This window comes from Scyliorhinus torazame, chromosome 4, assembly GCF_047496885.1.
Source record: "Scyliorhinus torazame isolate Kashiwa2021f chromosome 4, sScyTor2.1, whole genome shotgun sequence".
Classification (NCBI taxonomy): domain Eukaryota; kingdom Metazoa; phylum Chordata; class Chondrichthyes; order Carcharhiniformes; family Scyliorhinidae; genus Scyliorhinus; species Scyliorhinus torazame.
In genome coordinates, this window is record NC_092710.1 from 107,759,191 (window position 1) to 107,778,570 (window position 19,380).

General features: G+C 49.0%; 1 protein-coding gene across 1 annotated transcript in view; it reads left to right on the forward strand.

Annotated features, from left to right (window-relative positions):
* The window catches only part of col21a1 (collagen, type XXI, alpha 1), a 485,509-nt gene that overhangs the window by 348,778 nt on the left and 117,351 nt on the right, over positions 1 to 19,380 (forward strand). Inside the window, exon 22 of the mRNA XM_072498439.1 lies at positions 6,829 to 6,882. Coding sequence (XP_072354540.1) covers positions 6,829 to 6,882 — 54 coding nt within the window. The remainder of the gene's footprint in view (positions 1 to 6,828; positions 6,883 to 19,380) is intronic.

Consider the following 19,380-nt stretch of genomic DNA (forward strand, 5'->3'; position numbering starts at 1 on the left):
TGATGATCCCCCTCTTCCACTCGATCATGCAACAGTAGGCATATAATGAGGGCCATGGATCCACCAGCAAACATGTGGCACAGACCATCGGCTTGTTGAAGCAATACTTCCAAAAGGTGAAACACTTGACTTGTCTCCAGTTATGCCAGAATGTATCACTAAAATAGAAGCAAAATATCTCAGATGCTGGAAATCTGAAATATCAAAATGCTAGAAAACCTCAGAAGATCTGGCAGACGGGCAGCACAGTAGCATTGTGGATAGCACAATTGCTTCATAGCTCCAGGGTCCCAGGTTCGATTCCAGCTTGGGTCACTGTCTGTGCGGAGTCTGCACATCCTCCCCGTGTGTGCGTGGGTTTCCTCCGGGTGCTCCGGTTTCCTCCCACAGTCCAAAGATGTGCAGGTTAGGTGGATTGGCCATGATAAATTGCCCTTAGTGTCCAAAATCGCCCTTAGTGTTGGGTGGGGTTACTGGGTTATGGGGATAGGGTGGAGGTGTTGACCTTGGGTAGGGTGCTCTTTCCAAGAGCCGGTGCAGACTCGATGGGCCGAATGGCCTCCTTCTGCACTGTAAATTCTATGATAAAAAAAGCATCTGTGCAGAGGTAAACAGAGTTAATATTTCAAATCCGTCGACTCTCCACAGATGTTGCCACACCCATTGAGATTTACCAGCATTTTCTGCTTTTCTGCCAAAATATATCTCCCAGTTCCTGGTGGTCTGTTGCTTCCTCCACAATTTCACTATCATATGAAATCTCTGTCTATGTGAGGAATAAAAGCCATCAAAAAGGGAAACAAACAAATTTGGGTGTGTCAAATTGTTTTTTTAATTTTCCTTGCCCAGCTCCCGTTGAAATGAAAGACAATATGCATCTGAATTCGCAGTATTTCCACTTACAAAAGTAAAACTGCGAAATTGCAACAGATTTAATGAACAAACCCAGAACTAGGCGACTTCCAGTGACGGCCATGGGGTGAGTGGTCGCACATTTGGTGGCTCCCGCTTAAGGTGGAGTTTGTTGGGCCTCCCCCACCCATATGGGGGGGCCTTTTGAATGCAAATGGTGTGTGAGTGCCCAGGGAAGGTAGGACTCCTCTGGTGAAATTGGTGTATGAATCAGAGGATGTGAAGTGCCGCAATAAAGAGAGAGCAGCTGGAGATGGACATTTTTGTGGTGTGCCACAGGTTAAGATGGCAGAGGACAAGGGGGCAGCCCAATGGTTGACAGAGTAGCAGGTGGAGTTTTTGAATGGAAAATTCCAGCAGCAGAGGAACGAGGCTTCGGAAGACCTGGCTAAGGTGGTGGAGCCACTCAGAGGTGCAATTGAGAGAGTGGAGCAGAGGCTGGAGGCTCAGGGTCTGCCGATTCAGAAGGTGGAGGAGGTGGTGGGGGAGCAAGAGGAGCGGATCGCCTCATTGGAGGTGGAGTTGGGGATGGTCTTGGACAGCCAGAAGAATGTGAGAAAGAAATTGGAGGACCTGGAGAATCTCTCCAGGAGACAGAACCTGAGGATTGTCGGGATGCCTGAGGGCATCGAGGGAGTGGAGGCCGCCAGTATGTGGTGAGGATGCTGGAGAAGTTAATGGGTGAGGGGGCCTTTGACAGGCCCGTCGAAGTGGATCGGGTGCACAGGGCGCTGACGCTGAGGCTGCAGGTGGGAGAGCCGCCAAGGGCAATGGTGGTGCAGCTGCATCTTTTCTTAGATAAAGAAAAGGTTTTGAAATGGCTGAGGCAGACCAGGAGGTGCACATGGGAAGGGAGTGAGCTGCGGGCCTACCAAGACCTGGTACAGAATTGGCGAAGAGGAAAGCTGGGTTCAACTGAATAAAGGCTGCCCTCTTCAACAAGAGGGTGAAGTTTGGGGTTTTGTATCCTGCCCGTTTGTGGGTGACACATCAGAAACAGGAGTTTTATTTTGGCTCGCCAGAGGAGGCGATGGACTTTATGAGGACCATGGACTGGGAGGAGTGTGAGAACACTGAACTTTGAGTGAGGAGCTTTGTGTTTATGGTAAAATGTATGGGGTGGGTAGTTTGGGTGGACTTGGCAGGGGAGCGACGATGGTGAGTGTGCCTTTTTATTCTTCTTTGTTGGTGGTTGGGAGGAGGATGGGAGTGGTGGACTGGAGGGGGAGAGGAAGGTAGAGACATTGGGTGAGGGCCACCATGCTTGCTCGACGGGCTAGTTAACGGATATGAGGTGGGGGGCCATCAGGACGAAGGTTTGGGGAGGTGTTGGGTTAGTTCTTTGTTTGGGGTGAGGGGTTGCTGACATGGGTACAGTTGGTGTGGTGCAATTGGGAAGGGAGAGATGGCAGCGGACATCCGAGGGTGGGCCTGGAAGGGTGTGTGATGAAGGCCGGGGAGGGGGGGGGGGCGGGGGTGGCTCAAGAAGGGATTATGGCTGATCAGAAGGTGAGGGGGGCGTGTAGTTCCCAGACCAGGCTGGTCACGTGGGCTGAATGGGCCGATTAAACGGTCGCGAGTGAGTTTGGGGTACCTTGGACTTCACTGCGGGACGAGGCAGGTGTGCCCGCTCTCCACAACGCTGTTCGTCTTGGCGATAGAGACGTTGGCAATGGTGTTTAGGCCGGGGGTAAGGGGGGGGGGGGGTTGCCGAACATTGGGTTTCGCTGTATGCAGATGACTTATTATTTATAATTTGGTCCCGTTGGCAGCATTGTGGGGATTATGGAGATCTCAGGGGACTTTGGCTGGTTTTCGGGATATAAATTGAAAATGGGAAAGAATGAGGTGTTCTCGATCAATAGGAAGGAAAGGAAGTTACTGAAGTTACCGTTTAAGGTGATGGACCCGAGCTTCAGATTCCTTGGTATCCAGGTTGTACGGAGCTGGTCCCAGCTGCAAAGATTGAGCCTGGCCCGATTGGCAGAGGATGAAGGCAGTTTTTAAGAGGTGGGACGTTTTCCCGCTATCGCTGGCTGGGCAGTTGCAGACAGTGAAAATGAAGGTGCTGCCTATGTTTCTGTTTGGGTTTCAGAACCTCCCTATCTTTGTCCCTAAGTCTTTTTTCAGGAAAGTCAATGGGTGGATCTTGGGGTTTGTGTGGGCGGGGAAGGCAGCGGACTGTTTTGGAACAGGGGGCAAGAGGGTGGGCCGGCATTGCCCCTTGGGCCCTAAGTTCTGGAATTCCAAACGGAAACCACCCCAACTCTCTCCCTCTCTTTCTTCCTTTAAGATCTCCTTAAAAGCTTTGACCAAGCTTTTGGCATCTGCCCAAATATCTCCTTAAATGGTTATTTATTTACGTTTGCTTTGTAACATTCCTGTGAAGTGCGTTGGATCATTTTATTATGTTAGGGGCATTACATAAATATAAGTTGTTGAATGTTTCTTGATCAAGTATGCCAAGAGTTGGGAATATAATTCTTTGCCAACAGCAACAACATTCATATTGGGTGTGATTCAACGGGACAAACAGAGTCCTGTTTTGGGTGTTTAGCGGGGGGAGATACCAATCGCGATATCTGGTGAGATCTCGATAAATCTTGCAAGGTATTTTGATCATTGCGAATCCCATGAGAGGTCTCACCAAGTCGGGTGTGACGAGGCCCCTGAATCACGCCCATTGTATCTTTAAAGTAGTGAAGCATCAAAATTCACCTACTATAGGCAGTAGAGTTGCTTCAATACATTGTTTCACTTGTCTCCATTACAAGACTGCCGAGGTCAAGCGTGTCAACTCTTTATACTGCATATTTATATATAGTGAGACCTAAGTTTAACATTGTGCCCTTAAACTTTCTTCCAAGGGGCTGGTGATTTTTGCAGGGATGGACTAGATCAAGTTAACTCATTAGCTCAAGAAGAATGCCAGGGGCAGCATGGTAGCATTGTGGATAGCACAATTGCTTCACAGCTCCAGGGTCCCAGGTTCGATTCCGGCTTGGGTCACTATCTGTGCGGAGTCTGCACATCCTTCCCGTGTGTGCGTGGGTTTCCTACGGGTGCTCCGGTTTCCTCCCACAGTCCAAAGATGTGCAGGTTAGGTAGATTGGCCATGATAAATTGCCCTTAGTGTCCAAAATTGCCCTTAGTGTTGGGTGGGGTTACTGGGTTATGGGGATAGGGTAGAGGTGTTGACCTTGGGTAGGGTGCTCTTTCCAAGAGCCGGTGCAGACTCAATGGGCTGAATGGCCTCCTTCTGCACTGTAAATTCTATGATAATCATACGGACTCAAAGCGTTAACTCTGTTTCTCTCTATTGATGCTGCCAGACCTGCTGAGTTTTCCCAGCATTTCCTGTTTTTTTTTCCAAGTGAACTCAGTTCTGATTCACTACTATGTATGTTGTAATATTTAGGTGAAAAAATATATATAAAGCAGCTGAACTGTATTTTTCCTGGCCAGTTTACATTTAAGTAAAAATAAAATCTGAAATGAAAAACATCTTAAACTCAGTGTCACTCATTCTTACTCCAACCCCTCAGGAAATTGAAAGAAATGCCATTCCTATACTTTCTTTAGGAAATATCACCATTACATTAATGTCAAAAAGATACAGATTCATAGTCAGCTTTAGGCTCAGATCGGGTAACAATTCGGTTGAAACTATCCAAATGTTTAACAGAATTTGATGCAACACATTTTAGCCCATCAGCCTGCAGGATTTACTGCTCATCTCAGTGTTGTGGGGCGCTGTGGTGATGTGCATCACTGTAAATACATGTAAGCTAGACAGACACTAGAGGGAGCACCAGAAACAACACACACACACTCAACCAATAGATAAGTTAGATAGGAGGCGACCAATGGACATTCACGATACACAAGGAGGTGACACGACCACAGGGGGGCATCACACCAACCCATACATAAAGGACACCACACACATGATCAGCCCCTTTGGCCAGTGGAGACAGTCAGTGAGGAGAGGCACAGGGTTGATTCAATATTACACCCACCACGTGGAAGACAGCAGATGGTTAGTCAGTTAGGTAGCTATAATAGGATTAGCAGTAGTGTCAAACTCAAGTTATAAAAGTGTACTTGGTGTAAATAAATGAGTTGAAGTTATTTACACGTCTCGACCTTCCTTGACAAATGCAACACAAGGAAGCCGCTTATGTTACAAAGGAAACATAACAAAACAGGCGCGATCTTCCCAAAAGGGAACAAAGTTCCCGAGCAAGGGTATTTAGCCGCGAGTTTCCCGGCACTCGCAGTGCACAGAAACACATGGCTATTCAACGCGACTCACTTTGAATAAGGAGCCGAAAGAGGGAACGTGCAGCCGAGGCCGCATATCGCCCTATTTTTACAATGGGGAGGTCCGCTCACCGGAAATTTCCATTGTAGCGAGAGTTCGAGACGCCATTTCTAAATGGTGTCCTGATCACCGAGGCTCACAAAAAAAATTCCGACCTCCCCCCAGCCCGAGCGCAACATGGGAGGGCCCCTAGCTCCTCCACGCACCCCCCAACACCCATGCGAGGCAATCCCAGCTCGATAGCGCATGTGCAATAAATTACAGGTGTCAGACTGGCAGTACCAGGCTGGCATTGCCAGGGTGTCCAGGTCGCACCAGCAGTGCCAGGGCACCACCCTGCCCAAAGGGCATGCAGCTAGGGGCTTCTGATCCCCTTGGAGACTCCCACGAGTGCTGTTCCATCTGGTTCCCTTTGTGGGGACCAGTACCAAACAGCGCATACCTGGGCCGGGATTCTCCAAAATCCCAGCTAAGTGTTGAAGCTGGCGTAAATACCAGAGTGTTTCTTGCCGGCGTCAACGGGCCTCTTGGCCCATCGATTCAATGGCCCGCAGGGGGCCAGCATGCCGCCGGAGTGCTGCACGCAGCTCCGGCACCGATATGTGGCCCTGCACTGCAGGCGCCGGTCTGCGCATGCGTGTGGTGGCCATTTCCGCGCCGGCGCATGTGTGTGGTGGCTGTTTCCGCGCCAATGCTCGTGGTGGCCGTTTCCACGGCGAAGAAGGTAGGCCCCGTCCAGATCGCGCACGTCCACCGATTGTTAGCCCCCGATCTCGGCCGGTCAACCGCGGAGAATCACCACAGCGACCAGCGCCGCATCGACCGTGCACGCGCGACTGGTGCACATTCTCCAGACGCCGGAGAATCGTATCCCAGCGTCGGAGCAGTGTGGCGGGAATTTCCAGCGTGACCGCTGATTCTCCTACCCAGCACGGGCTTGGAGAATCCTGGCCCTAATGTCCCCGAGGCGAAAGGATTGAATCCCAAAGCCTCAGGTACCTCGGGAATCTGCACATTAGAGTCAGGCTTACAGCCTCGCTCTAATATGCATAATTGCCAAAAACTGATCCTGCTCATTGTGGGCAGGATTCCCCTAGCAACCTCTTGCAAGGTTACGTTGAATCTCCTGAGGAATTGTGAGCCAGGTAGATCCCGGGAGCAGAGGCTTCCGGCTTGCACTGGCCACGCTGTGCCACGATGAGCTACCTTTCGCCTCTGGTACTTTCAAAACTCCACGCTAAAATCACAATATCTTCATCTTTTCTTTTATCGACAAAGATTTTATTTTCTAGTCAGTACACAGTTCGTTTCAATTTTCATTCAGTGTTTTATTTCTGATGAAATCAGAACAGGGAACAGTCATTTTTAATTTATTTTAATACATAGCTCTTTAAATTATGCTATGCAAAGATTCGAACCAAATGCTTGATTAAAATAAATGGATTATTACCACTACTAAAATAGTCATCAAATCAATTTAATATAAAGGCATTAAGCCATTCCACTTTAATTTTTGCAAAGTATTACTGAAGGTTATAAATTTGACATTTTCTCATTTCAATAAAAATGTAATATTTTTTCTTTTTCACTAGGGTGAAATGGGATTGCCAGGTGGACCTGGTTCACGAGGACTACCTGGGTACAAGGTATTGTACATAAAGATACCTTCAATACAAAAAAACAGACACTTACATGTTAATTAATGGAAAGCTGTATATGAGGTGATAACTGTAAGAATGTTCATTATTGTACTGCATTCATTTCAAATTACTTCCCATTTTCATGCTGTTCACTGGTGGTGGGATTCTCTTTTCCCGCCACGGTCAATGGAATTTCCCATTAAAACCACCCCACGCTTCCAGGAAACCCACTGGCAGGGGTGTGCTGCTGGCGGGACCAGAGAATCTCACCACCAGCAATTGGCCGGAGAATTCCGTCCAACAGGTATGAGATATCTGGGCCAGGATTCTCATTCCTGGAGACTAAGGGCTGGATTCACCGTTTTGGGGTCTAAGTGTCAACGCCGGCATGGGAACTGTGGCATACTACAACGGCAAAATCGGAGTCGAACCCTCCCAATTCCTGCAACCAGTGAGGGGCTAGCAGCCGTGCTGACTAAACCTCCTGGCTCCCACGATATAAATGCCTGGAGAATGGCCGTGGCCACGCGTGCGCACGGCGGCGACCTGCAGCGGTCACGCTGTAATAAATGGCGCCGATCATGCATGGACCCGACCTGCCAAACAGTGACCCCCTGGCCACCCACTGGCCAATGCCACCAGTCCACCAGCCCTCGCAAAAGTCCCCCCGGCCAGCAGCATGGCTCCCGGCCGACGGTGGTGGTGCTGGACACAGTCCACAGCTGCCACGCCGGGTTCCCTACCGCTGAGACTACATGTCAATCGCGCGGTCAGGAACTCAGGCCATCGGCGGCGGAGCATTGGGGGAGGGCCTTCAGGCGATTCGCCAACGGCAGCGGCGAGTGACGCGATGATGTCATTTCCGAAGGGGCGGAGGATAGAAAACCGGCGCCGCCACCAATTCCGGCGTCAGAAGGGATTCTCCACCTGATCGCCGATTATGAAATCGGCATCGGGAAATGGTGAGTCCCGCCGTAAGTGCTTCTGCCAGCGGAGAATCGGGACTGGTCTCCTCTGGGTGTTGCGAGTCTCCTTAACCATGCAAAAATATGCATGGGGGACAATTTGCCTCTTTCCATTGGAATCCTAGTATTAGGCCACAGTTTTGAAAGGGCGGACCAAACCCGAGATCCGGTGGCAGTTCCTCCCCCCTCCCCTCTCGATGCTAATCCTGCCCTCTCCGGCTGACAAAGAGCAGCATCTTCACCCCCCCAACACCACGGGAATAATGGGTTAGCCCCCCAACAACACCCACGCGTAAGGGTGACCTGACCCTTCCCATTGACCACCCCCAGCACCCTCCATCAGCTCCCCATCGACTCTCCAATCAGAGACCCCCCATCAGAGACCTCCGTCTGAAAACAGAAAAACAGTCCAGTAAAAGATCACAGCATTGTCAGTTACCCTTCCCTAACATTTGCTGCCTCAGTTAAATGTGTTTAAAGCAGCAGCTGTTACAAGTGTGAGAGGCTTCCTTGAAAGCCAAGTACACTCGAAAGGGCTTCAAATCCCCTGAAAGCCTTTGAAATGCAAAACTCACATTCAATTTCACACAGCAACACATAATAGCCAGTGATTGACAGTTTTATTACTCGAGGGCAGGTCCGGTGGCGGCATGGTGTGAGTGGTCACACACCTGGCAGCTCCGGCTTGAAGGCATCGAAAAGAGCTCTTTTTACCTGAAATCAGGTGTAACTTCGACGGAAAAGTGTAACTGAAAGTCGGAGGAGAAGTTCCCCCGGGAGTGGTATGTCTGCTGGTTACCAAACCCGGCAGAGGAAGGTGAAGGGCTGGCCAAGGAGTTGGAAGGGACCCGTGGAGCAGCAGCTAGTACAAAACAGCTTCTTTCCCTCTGTTACCAGACTCTTAAACGACCCAAGTATGGTTCTGCATACAGTCCAGATAGATGGTTCCATACATGAAAAACGTGGGACATACTATAAACATACAATGTAAATATATAGTCACAGACATCGGGTGAAGCATACGGAGTGTTAGTACTACTCAATAGAGAAGATGCGTGGAGAGAACAGTTCAGTTCATAAGAGGGTCATTCAGGAGTCTGGTGACAGTGGGGAAGAAGCTGTTTTTGAATCTGTTAGTGCATGTTCTCAGGGGCCTGTTCCTGCGTTATATTGTTCTTTGTTCTTCTATCCGATGAAAGCTAAATGCGGGCAATTGGGACTAGCTTGGTGGCAAAAACAGGGCGCATGGACAAGTTGGGCTGAAGGGCCTGTTTTTATGCTGTAAACCTCTATGACTCTATGACGATGATTCTTATGGACTGATCTGATCTCTTCACACATCTTCTCTACCGAGTAGTACTACACTCCATATGCTTCACCCAATGCCTGTGTCTATGTATTTACATTGTGTATTTTATGTTTGCCCTGTTATGTATTTTCTTTTCATGTACGGAATGATCTGTCTGAGCTGCACGCAGAAGAATACTTTTCACTGTAACCCGGACACATGACGATAAACAAATCCATCCAACAAAGATGGCGGGGGGGGAGGGCGGGGGTAGGGTCTGCGCAAGTAGCAAAGCCCCAGATGGAACAGGTTTTTTTGGGGAAAATATTTCATTAAGGCATATGTAGGGCGGTATTCCCCCCCCCCCAACCAGGTGAGAGAATCGGCAGGGTGCCGCACATATCGTGCCACGCCGCACAACCCCCGCACGCGATTCTCCCCCCCCCCCCCCCCACCAAAACCAGCACTGCGCGAATCATGGCGGGCCGCTTGGAGAATCGCCGCAAACGGCGAGCGACGATTCTCCGGGCTGGACGGGCCGAGTGGCCGGCGGAAAAGGTGACAATCCCGCTGGCGCCTTTCTAACCTGCTCTTGGGCCGGTGGGACCTGGGGCTTCCAGGGCCGGGAGCGGCCTGTGGGGTGGGGAGGGGGGTTCCAACCCCCGGGAGGCCCTCTGGAGTGGCCTAGCCCGCAATCGGGACCCACCGATTGGCGGGCTGCCCTCTCTGTCGGCGGGCCTCCTTTCTTCCGCGGGCAAACCTGTATCGATGGGCCATTTTTGTGTGAGGCGGCCTGGGGGAGGACGGCCACCGCGCATGCACTAGTCAGCGCCGGCCCAACTGTGCATGTGCGGGACCCAAGGCGCCGCGCCTTTTACGCGGCGCCGGGTCTCTGATGCTGCGCCGATGCCCCGCCCACGTAAATCACACAACGCCCGTGCTAGCCCCATGGAGGGCGGAGAATAGGGGTCTGGGAACGGGCGGTGATGCCGGAGTAAAACACTCCGGTTTTTACTCCGGCGTCGGCACTTAGACTCCCGTTGGGAGAATCCCTCCCATAATTTTTAACAACAATTTTCAAGAGGAAAAAAACAACAGAACAAATAACACCCACCCAATCAACAACCAAACCCAACAACGTGGCTTACATACACAGTTCCCCCGTCCCTCTTTCCCACTAACTATTTCCCACCTCAATCAACCACCCCCCCCCCCCCACCTCCCTCTTTCCCTTAACCCCCCCCCCCCCTTTTTCCTGCTGACAGCTTAATTTTGCCCCAGATGGAACAGTTGATGGTCTTCATCAAGGGTCCGCCAGCAGAGGAAGGAGATGCAGGAGGATCTTTCGAAGGCCATTGAAGGGGCTGTAGCACCCCTGAAGAATTGATGGAGAGGGTGAAGAAATGCTTGGAGGCGCAGGGGTCGCAGATCCAAGAGATTGAGAGGATAATGTCGGACCACAGCGATCAGGTGGTGGCACTGGAGGTGGAGGTCAGGAGACCTTTGCAAGACATTTAAAGCAAAGGGGGAGAAGCAGGAAACTAGGCCGAGAAGGGAGAATCTGCGAATAGTTAGCCTGCCTGAAGGAGTGGAAGGTACGAGTGCCATGAGGTACATTTTGAGGATGCTGGCAGGGCTGGTGGCAGAGGGGGTGCTGGACAAAGCTCTTGAGGTGGACAGAGTGCACAGGTCACTGTGGCAGAAGCCTAGAGCAGGGGATCCGCCGCGGGCGGTGATCGTGAGGCTCTACAGGTTTGTGGATAAAGAGAAGATTCTGCAGTGGGCCAGGGAGAAGCAGAACTGCGAATGGGAGGGGAACAAGGTCTGAATATACCAGGACATTGAGCTAGCAAAACAAAGTGCGGGGTTTAACAGGGCCAAGGCGGTGTATCAATAGCGGATCAGATTTGGGGTGCTGTATCTGGCGAAACTATGGGTGACGTATAAAGGCCAATGACTTTATCAAGGAACAAAAACTGCTGTAATGGAGAATGCAGGTCGAGTGGAGGTTGGAGGGAGGGTGGTCTGCTTTTCCTCTGATGTGGAGGGTTTTTTCTTCTTTTTCTGTTGGATCGACAAAGGGTAGCAGGGGTGAAAAGTTTGTAAGGGGACGGCTGTCCCCAGTCCCCTCCTGCTGCCTGTGGCTGTGTTTTTTTCTTTGGGGAGCGTGGTGGAGGGGGGGAGGGGTTGTCCGCAGGGAGCCTTGTTCACAGAATACAGAGGTGAATGTGGTGGGGTCAGTAGGAGGAGCCTTTGAGAAGGAGTTGCCACACTGGCATAAGGATAAAGTAGTAGCATGGATAGAGGATTGGTTAATTAATAGAAAGCAAAGAGTGGGAATTAATGGGTGTGTCTTGGTTGGCAATCAGTAGCTAGTGGTGTTCCTCAGGGGTCAGTGTTGGGCCCACAACTGTTCACAATTTACATTGATGATTTGGAGTTGGGGACCAAGTGCAATGTGTCCAAGTTTGCAGACGACACTAAGATGAGTGGTGAAGCAAAAAGTGCAAAGGATACTGGAAGTCTGCAGAGGGATTTGGATAGTTTAAGTGAATGGGCTAGGGTCTAGCAGGTGGAATACAATGTTAACAAATGTGAGGTTATCCATTTTGGTACGAATAACACAAAAGGGATTATTATTTAAATGATAAAATATTAAAACATGCTGCTGTGCAGAGAAACCTGGGTGTGCTAGTGCATGAGTCGCAAAAAGTTGGTTTACAGGTGATTAAGAAGGCAAATGGAGTTTTGGCCTTCATTGCTAGAGGGATGGAGTTTAAGACTAGGGAGGTTTTGCTGCAACTGTATAATGTGTTAGTGAGGCCACACCTGGAGTATTGTGTTCAGTTTTGGTCTCCTTACCTGAGAAAGGACGTACTGGCACTGGAGGGTGTGCAGAGGAGATTCACTACGTTAATCCCAGAGTTGAGGGGGTTGGATTATGAGTAGAGGTTGAGTAGACTGGGACTGTACTCGTTGGAATTTAGAAGGATGAGGGGGGATCTTTTTGAAACATATAAAATTATGAAGGGAATCGATAGGATAGATGTGGGGAGGTTGTTTCCACTGGCGGGTGAAAGCAGAACTAGGGGGCATAGCCTCAAAATAAGGGGAAGTAGATTTAGGACTGAGCTCAGGAGGAACTTCTTCACTCAAAGGGTTGTGAATCTATGGAATTCCCTGCCCAGTGAAGCAGTTGAGGCTCCTTCATTAAATGTTTTTAAGATAAAGATAGGTAGTTTTTTGAAGAATAAAGGGATTAAGGGTTATGGTGTTCGGGCGGAAAAGTGGAGCTGAGTCCACAAAAGATCAGCCATGATCTCATTGAATGGCGGAGCAGGCTTGAAGGGCCAGATGGCCTACTCCTGCTCCTAGTTCTTATGTTCTTATGTAATGCTGGTGAACGGAAGTGAGGTGCGGGAGAAGGCCGAGAGAGGTGGCCATAGGGAGTGGGGGTGGGTGGGTGGGGGGGGGGGGGGGTGATGCAACGCGACGAGGTTGGACAAGAAACATGGTCAGGGGTGGAGAAAGGAGCCATTTTGGATGGGCCAGGTACAGGGTGAAATTGACGGGGGGTAAAGCCAAAAGGGGAGAATGGCAGATGGTAGAGTGGAATGGAGGCGCAAGCCCCAGTGCGGCTAATAACGTGGAACATGCGAGGGCTCAATGGACTGGTGAAAAGATCTCGGGTCTTTGCTCACCGAAGGAGTTTAAAAGCAGATTTGTTTTTTCAGGAGGAGACGCACCTCCGCATGAAGGACCAAGTTCGGCTAAGGAAGGGATGGGCTGGTCAGGTTTCCCACTCAGGGTTTGATTCAAAGTCGCGGGGGTGGCAATTTTGATGAGCAAGAAAACTGGGTTTGTGAGCACGAAGGAAGTGAGGAACCCTAGTGGGCGATATGTGATGGTGAGTGGGGTATTAGAAGGGAAGCCGCTGGTACTGGTGAATATGTATGCACCGAATTGGGATGATGTAGGTTTTATGAGGAGGTTGCTGACAGCGTCCCGGACTTGGCCATGCACCAGTTGATTATAGGAGGAGATATCTGTTGTGTCTTAGAGCCGAGGGTAGATAGGTTGTGCCCCAGATCAATAGGAGGTAGAATACGAATGGTAAAGACGCTGGATGGGTTTATAGGAAAGGTGGTGGACCGTGGCACTTCAAGACCCAAGGGCAGAGGGAGTATTCCTTTTCTCACATGTATATGGGGTGTATTCAAGAATCAACTTTTTTGTGGTGAACCGGGAGGTTTTGGTTGGGGTGGAGGGGGCAGAATACGCGGGGATAGTAATCGCGGACCATGCATTCCATTGGCTGGAGATTCGGCTTAGATCAGGACAGGAGCAGGCCAGTGTTATGGGCCAGAGTTTAGAGAACCCCAAAGTGTATCATGGAGTTCACCTGACCCACCTTACCTTATATAATGGAATACAACTCCTCTCACCCTGAATTCCACATATTACCACCTTTTCTGGCAACATTCTTCCCAAACTACATAACTCCTCATCTCTTACCATTAAAGATTGACTAGCTCCCGTATCTCTTAAAATTGTGACTTTTTTACCTGCTCCTCCTGTTACACATGAGTAAACTTTACCCACACAAGTAAATTCTTTAAAGAGATCTGGCACCTTCTTATCAATCACCTCTTGATCAGGCTGTACAATCTTTTGCACCTCCTTCGCTTCACTTGGGCTTTCCTTTACCACTTTAACAAACCCCACTGTCTTATCCTGTGTTACCACATCAGCCTTCCCAGTGCTTTTCTTCAACCACCAACACTGACTTTACATGGCCTAGTTTATTACAGTGAAAACATTTGAAACTTTTCATGTCTCTTCCACCCTCCTGGATTTCTTTTTTAATCTGAGGTACACTCTCCTTATTATCTCCCATCAGATCTACTTTACCTTTACCACTTGAGTATTTCTCATGTCCCCAGTTTCTATCCCTTACAGGCTGAAACTGATGTCGGAAACCAACCTTTGATTTATGAACTAATTCATAATCATCTGCCATTTCTGCTGCTAATCTCACAATTTTAACCCCCTGCTCTTCCACATGAGTTCTCACTACATCAGGAATTGAATTTTTAAACTCCTCCAAAAGTATAGTTTCTCTGAGAGCTTCATACGTTTGGTCTATTTTCAAAGCCCTTATCCACCTATCAAAATTACTCTGTTTGATCCTTTCAAACTCCATGTATGTTTGACCAAATGTTTCCTTAAATTTCTAAACCTTTGTCTGTAGGCTTCAGGCACTAGTTCAGATGCACCAAAGATGGATTTTTTCACCTACTCATACGTCCCAGATACGTCCTCCGGTAGTGATGCAAACACTTCACTAGCCCTACCTATCAGCTTTGTTTGAATCAGTAATACCCACATATCCTGTGGCCATTTCATTTGTTTAGTTACCTTCTCAAATGAAATGAAAAAGGCTTCAACCTCCATCTCGTCAAACCTTGGCAATGCTTGGACATATTTAAATAGATTCCCACCAAGCCTTCGACTTTTATGTTCTTTCTCACTATCCTCATCACTATCATCCAACTGTACATTTCCTTTTCATCTGCCAATTTTAACTGAGTTTCATGTTTCATAGCCATTTTCTGAAGTTCAACTCTCTCTCTTTATCTTTTTCCCTGATCTGTATCTCCCTTTCTCTTTCTTTTTGTTCTGCTAGGGCTATTCTTTCTTTTCTCCTTTCTTCTCTCTCCTTTTCTTTTTCCTCTCTATCTCTTTCTTTTTCTGCTCTCTCTCTTTCTTTTTCCTCTCTTTCTTGTTCTACCTGCTTTAATTCTTTCTCATGTTCCATTTGTTTAATTTGTAACTGAATTTTTGCCATTTCCAATGAGTCAAACTGTATCTCAGGCAACTTTAAATGCTTATCCACCACCATAATCACCTCATCTTTTCGTATTTGGTCAGGTAATGTTAACTGCAATGTTTTTGCCAAATCTAACAGTCTGTTTTTAGTCTCTGTCCGTAAGGTGCTGCGCGTGACCGTCCCCACCCCCAAAAATTCTGAGCCTCTGAAAGAGCCATTGTCCACAACACACACCCTACTTAAACTAGAATACCACACCTGAAAAGCAACCACAATATGCTCACCCCTCACTGTCTTTAGGTTCACTAAGCCAATCCAATAGATAGACTTTTATCCCCCTCGAGCCCCCAATTTGTTAAGGGCCAGGGTTTAGAGAACCCCAAAGTGTCTCATGGAGTTCACCTGACCCACAACTTTTAATAGATTGTGGTATGGGGAGTACACGGCCCACTCTACAGGTGTGGTACAGCAGAAATGGAAAAGTATTTTTTCAAGCATAACAGTGTTTATTCTATGAACTCAAGATAACCTTTTTAAAACATCCAGTGAAATCTCAGCAACCATTATTTCAAATACAACCCCCAAAGAATACAACACTAAATAATCCTTACGCTGTCCTTTTGACATCCATAAGACTTAAAAAAGAACTTTTAACAAAAGCACATCAGGTTAAAGTCACTACTGAGAGCAGTTCTTAGTTTTAAATCACCAAAGGATCAATTTACACTTTTTAGATTACAGAGAGAGAGACTAATAACCCTTCTGGCTGTGACTGCAGCTATCCAGCTCTGAAACCGAAACTAAAACACACCCTGCAGCAAACAGCCTAAAACAAAAGTAAAAAGCTGACAGACAGCCTAGCTCCATCCACACTCTGACATCACTGATAAACACCCATTTCTTAAAGGTACATTTCTTAAATTCCCATTTCTTAAAGGTGCTCTCACATGACACCAGGGTGGAAGCTCGATTCGTGTTTGTTGGCAGATAGAGGGTTTTACGATAAAGTACGGGCTTTGATTATAGATTATGTAAAGTTGAACCAAAACGGGGAGGTGTTGGCGGCCATATTTTGGGAAGCACTAAAAGCGGTGGTCTGAGGGCATATTATCTCGTTCAAGGCACATGCGGCTAGGAAAAGAGGTAGGAATATGAAAGGCTAATGAACAAGAGGTAGATCGGGAGGACTTGAGGGCACCCACCATGGAAGGATTGACGACGAGGAAAAAATTGCGGGGGCAATTTGACAGGTTGACGACGGGGAGGGCGGTAGGATAGCTGCATAGGGCAAGAGGGGTGCAGTAAAAACACTGGGAGAAGGTGAGTCGAATGTTCGTGCATCAGCTACGGAGGCAGGTCACATCTAGGGAAATATTGAAGATACTGACTGGGGCAGGGGATGTAGTGTCGGAGCCGGGGAAGAGGAATGAGGTGTTTAGGAATTACTACAAGGAGCTGTACAGGGAAGACCTGTAGGGTGAAGAGGGGCACATGGAACAGTTCTTAGACAAACTGGAGTTTCCACAGTTGAAGGAAGAGAAGAGGCCCACGCTAAAGGAGCCCCTGGGGCTGTGGGAGTTATTGGACAGTATAAAGGGTATGAAGTCAGGGAAGGCTCCGGGGCCCCATGGTTAACCGGCAAAATTCAATAGAGGAGTTCGTAACGGACCTGGCACCACATCTCTTGGGGGCGTTTAACGAGGCATTGGAGAAGGGGGAGCTGCTGGAGATAATGATTCAGGCAACGAACACATTGATACCAAAAAATGGGAAGGACCCATTGGAATGTGGGTCGTACAGGCCCAAATCGTTGTGAAATATGGATGTGAAATTACTGGCTAACTTGGTGACGGTAAGGATGGAAGGTTGTGTCCCGGGGGTGATTGCGGAGGATCAGACAGGTTTCGTAAAGGGCCGGAGCTATCTAGTAATATAACAAGGCGGTTAAACATGATCATGACCCGTCGGGAGCCCAGGTACCGGAGGTTGTGGTGTCCATGGTCGCGGAGAAGGCATTTGACCGAGTGGGGTGATCGTACCTGTTTGAGGTCCTGGGAAAGTTTGGGTCTGGGCCGAAGTTTGTGGCATAGGTGCACCTGTTATATGTGGCACCGATGCCGCGTTTGTGCCGCATTTGTGAACCAATCACATGGGTTCACGGACCTTTGAACTGCACAGAGGAACAAGGCAGAGGTGCCCGCTGTCACTGCTGCTGTTTGCGCTAGCTGTAGAGCCTCTGGCAATGGCTCTTAGGGGGTAGGCAGAGTGGCGAGGTATTACGAGGGGACGAAGGGAGTACCGGGTGTCGTTATACACGGATGACCTACGATTGTACCTTTCAGATCCGCTAGAGAGCATGGAGAGGTTCGTGGGCCTGTTGGGGAAGTTTGGGGCTTTCTCGGGATATAATGTAGGGAAAAGTGAAGTGTGTGGTGTTGGGTGCTCTGGTGCACAGATGAGCCAACACAGTTGTATGTGGTACAACTCTATTTTATTTTAACTCTTATATACAGTTCGTTCTGGATACTCTGCACATGCTGTCTCCCTGAGTGTGCCGTGTAGCAGGTCTGTCCTGGTCCTCGGCTCCAGCTAATACTGTCCACCAGGTGTCGTGTTTGTGCTTTTATATGTTTCCTGTCTTTGTCTGTGATTGGTTGTGTTGTTGTGTGTTCTGATTTGTCTGTTGGTGTGTCTATCATGATGTGTGTGTTTGAATATCATGACATCCCACCTTTTTACAAAGATATGTGCCTACGTGGTTATAAATATAATCGTGTCGTGAGTGCATCTAAGAGTGTGTGTGTGTTGTGTACAGCGTGTGTATATGACGTAACTATTTACATGGGGCGATGTCGGGTGCGTCACACTAACAAGGTTGTACCATAACAAAACATGAATGCGAGGAAAAAAAAACAACTTGAACAGTGGTCCGGTCAGACGATATCTGGAACGATAAACAACAACAAGTTATAATGCAGAAGCGTTTGACTTTTTGAACGTATGAACAGCGTTATAAGTCCAGTCTAATGGGTGACTGGTTAGGCTGGTCCTCAAGCCGGTTCAGCTGTGGAGATTTGGGTTCACACTGGTTCACATTGGACTGTTGGAGGTGGTGCTGTTGCCGAAGTCTCTACTTTTCCATTTGTTGTACTTCGTGCAGTGCTTGGTTTTTCATTCGTGCAAATATAACATTCAACATCTTTGTTAGTGTTGCCTTGGCTGTGGTTTGGTTTACTAAGTTTTTTTTTTGCTGGCCAGGTGAATATTGTAGCGCGTTCTAACAGCCTGTAACACAGTTCCTTCTTGTATTTCTATGTGCTGAGATGTTACTGTAGTTAGTAAGGCCTTAATTATCTGCAACTGAACACCTTCGTCGGTTTGGGGTCCTTGAGAACAACCACATATTGTCTCTATAATTCTATCAATTAATTTCTGTAAACAGTCAGATGATGTGCTGACTATGCGGGGACATTTCGACTGGCATGCCAACTCAAAAGGGAGAAAATACTTGTCTGCGTCAATAAAGTTTGCCCTGGATTTGACAGGTGGCAAGGTCCCAGAAACAGCCTTAGCTTCTGCATGGGGAGGATTTTAGCTGCTGTGGCCTGGTCACGGGTGGCGATGGAAGGGGCATGATCCGTGGCATCTCCACGAAGTCATCCTTGGGAACCAGTGGAGGATCCGGCGTGTGCGTACGGTTCAGTTGCGAGCGTGGAAGGCGGCGCAAAGCTCGCTGATTGCGCCTACGCCCCAATCCATCCGCCCTGCATGCCAGGAACAAGGTGGAGTCTTTTTTCTTTTTATGTTTGTGGTGGACGGCATCTTGTAGCCGATGGGTCGTTGCCATCGAAGAAGCACCATCACTAATGTCATGCAAGGCGATGACTGTGCCAGATGTGGAAGTTGGCCGAGACCGTGCACGCTGGTTCCGGCCACCTGCTGTGCCGGAAGGGCGACTCCGCAGAGAAACGTCGAAGCATGTCGCCTTGGAGAGAGAATTGTTGCTCGCATCAACGTCTGGCAATGGCGCGAATTGGTGTGTCCGTCTTGGACCGCCGGTGCTGGTCGCCACTGCCGACCCAGTGGGACTGCCACGCGATCCATTCCCTGTTGCCGTGGCATCAGCCGTCACCCTGAGCGTGCCATCACCGAGGCCGCGACACCGCCCGTCCGGAGCAAGGTCTGGCGTGCGCGAATCAGAGTCGGCGCTTGGCTGCTCCCCATCTGGAATCTGGTCTGCCTTCCGTCGATGCTCCCCATCCGGAGTCCCAACAGGTTCACTGGAGGCAACCGAGATTCCCTGAAGCTGCACTTCTGGAGTCGGAACATGCAGGAATGCACCGACCAATGGAGAGGCTCGAGCCATCGAGGGTGGAAGCGGTGCGCCACCACCGCAGTCGTCAGTGGTCCCACCGTGATCG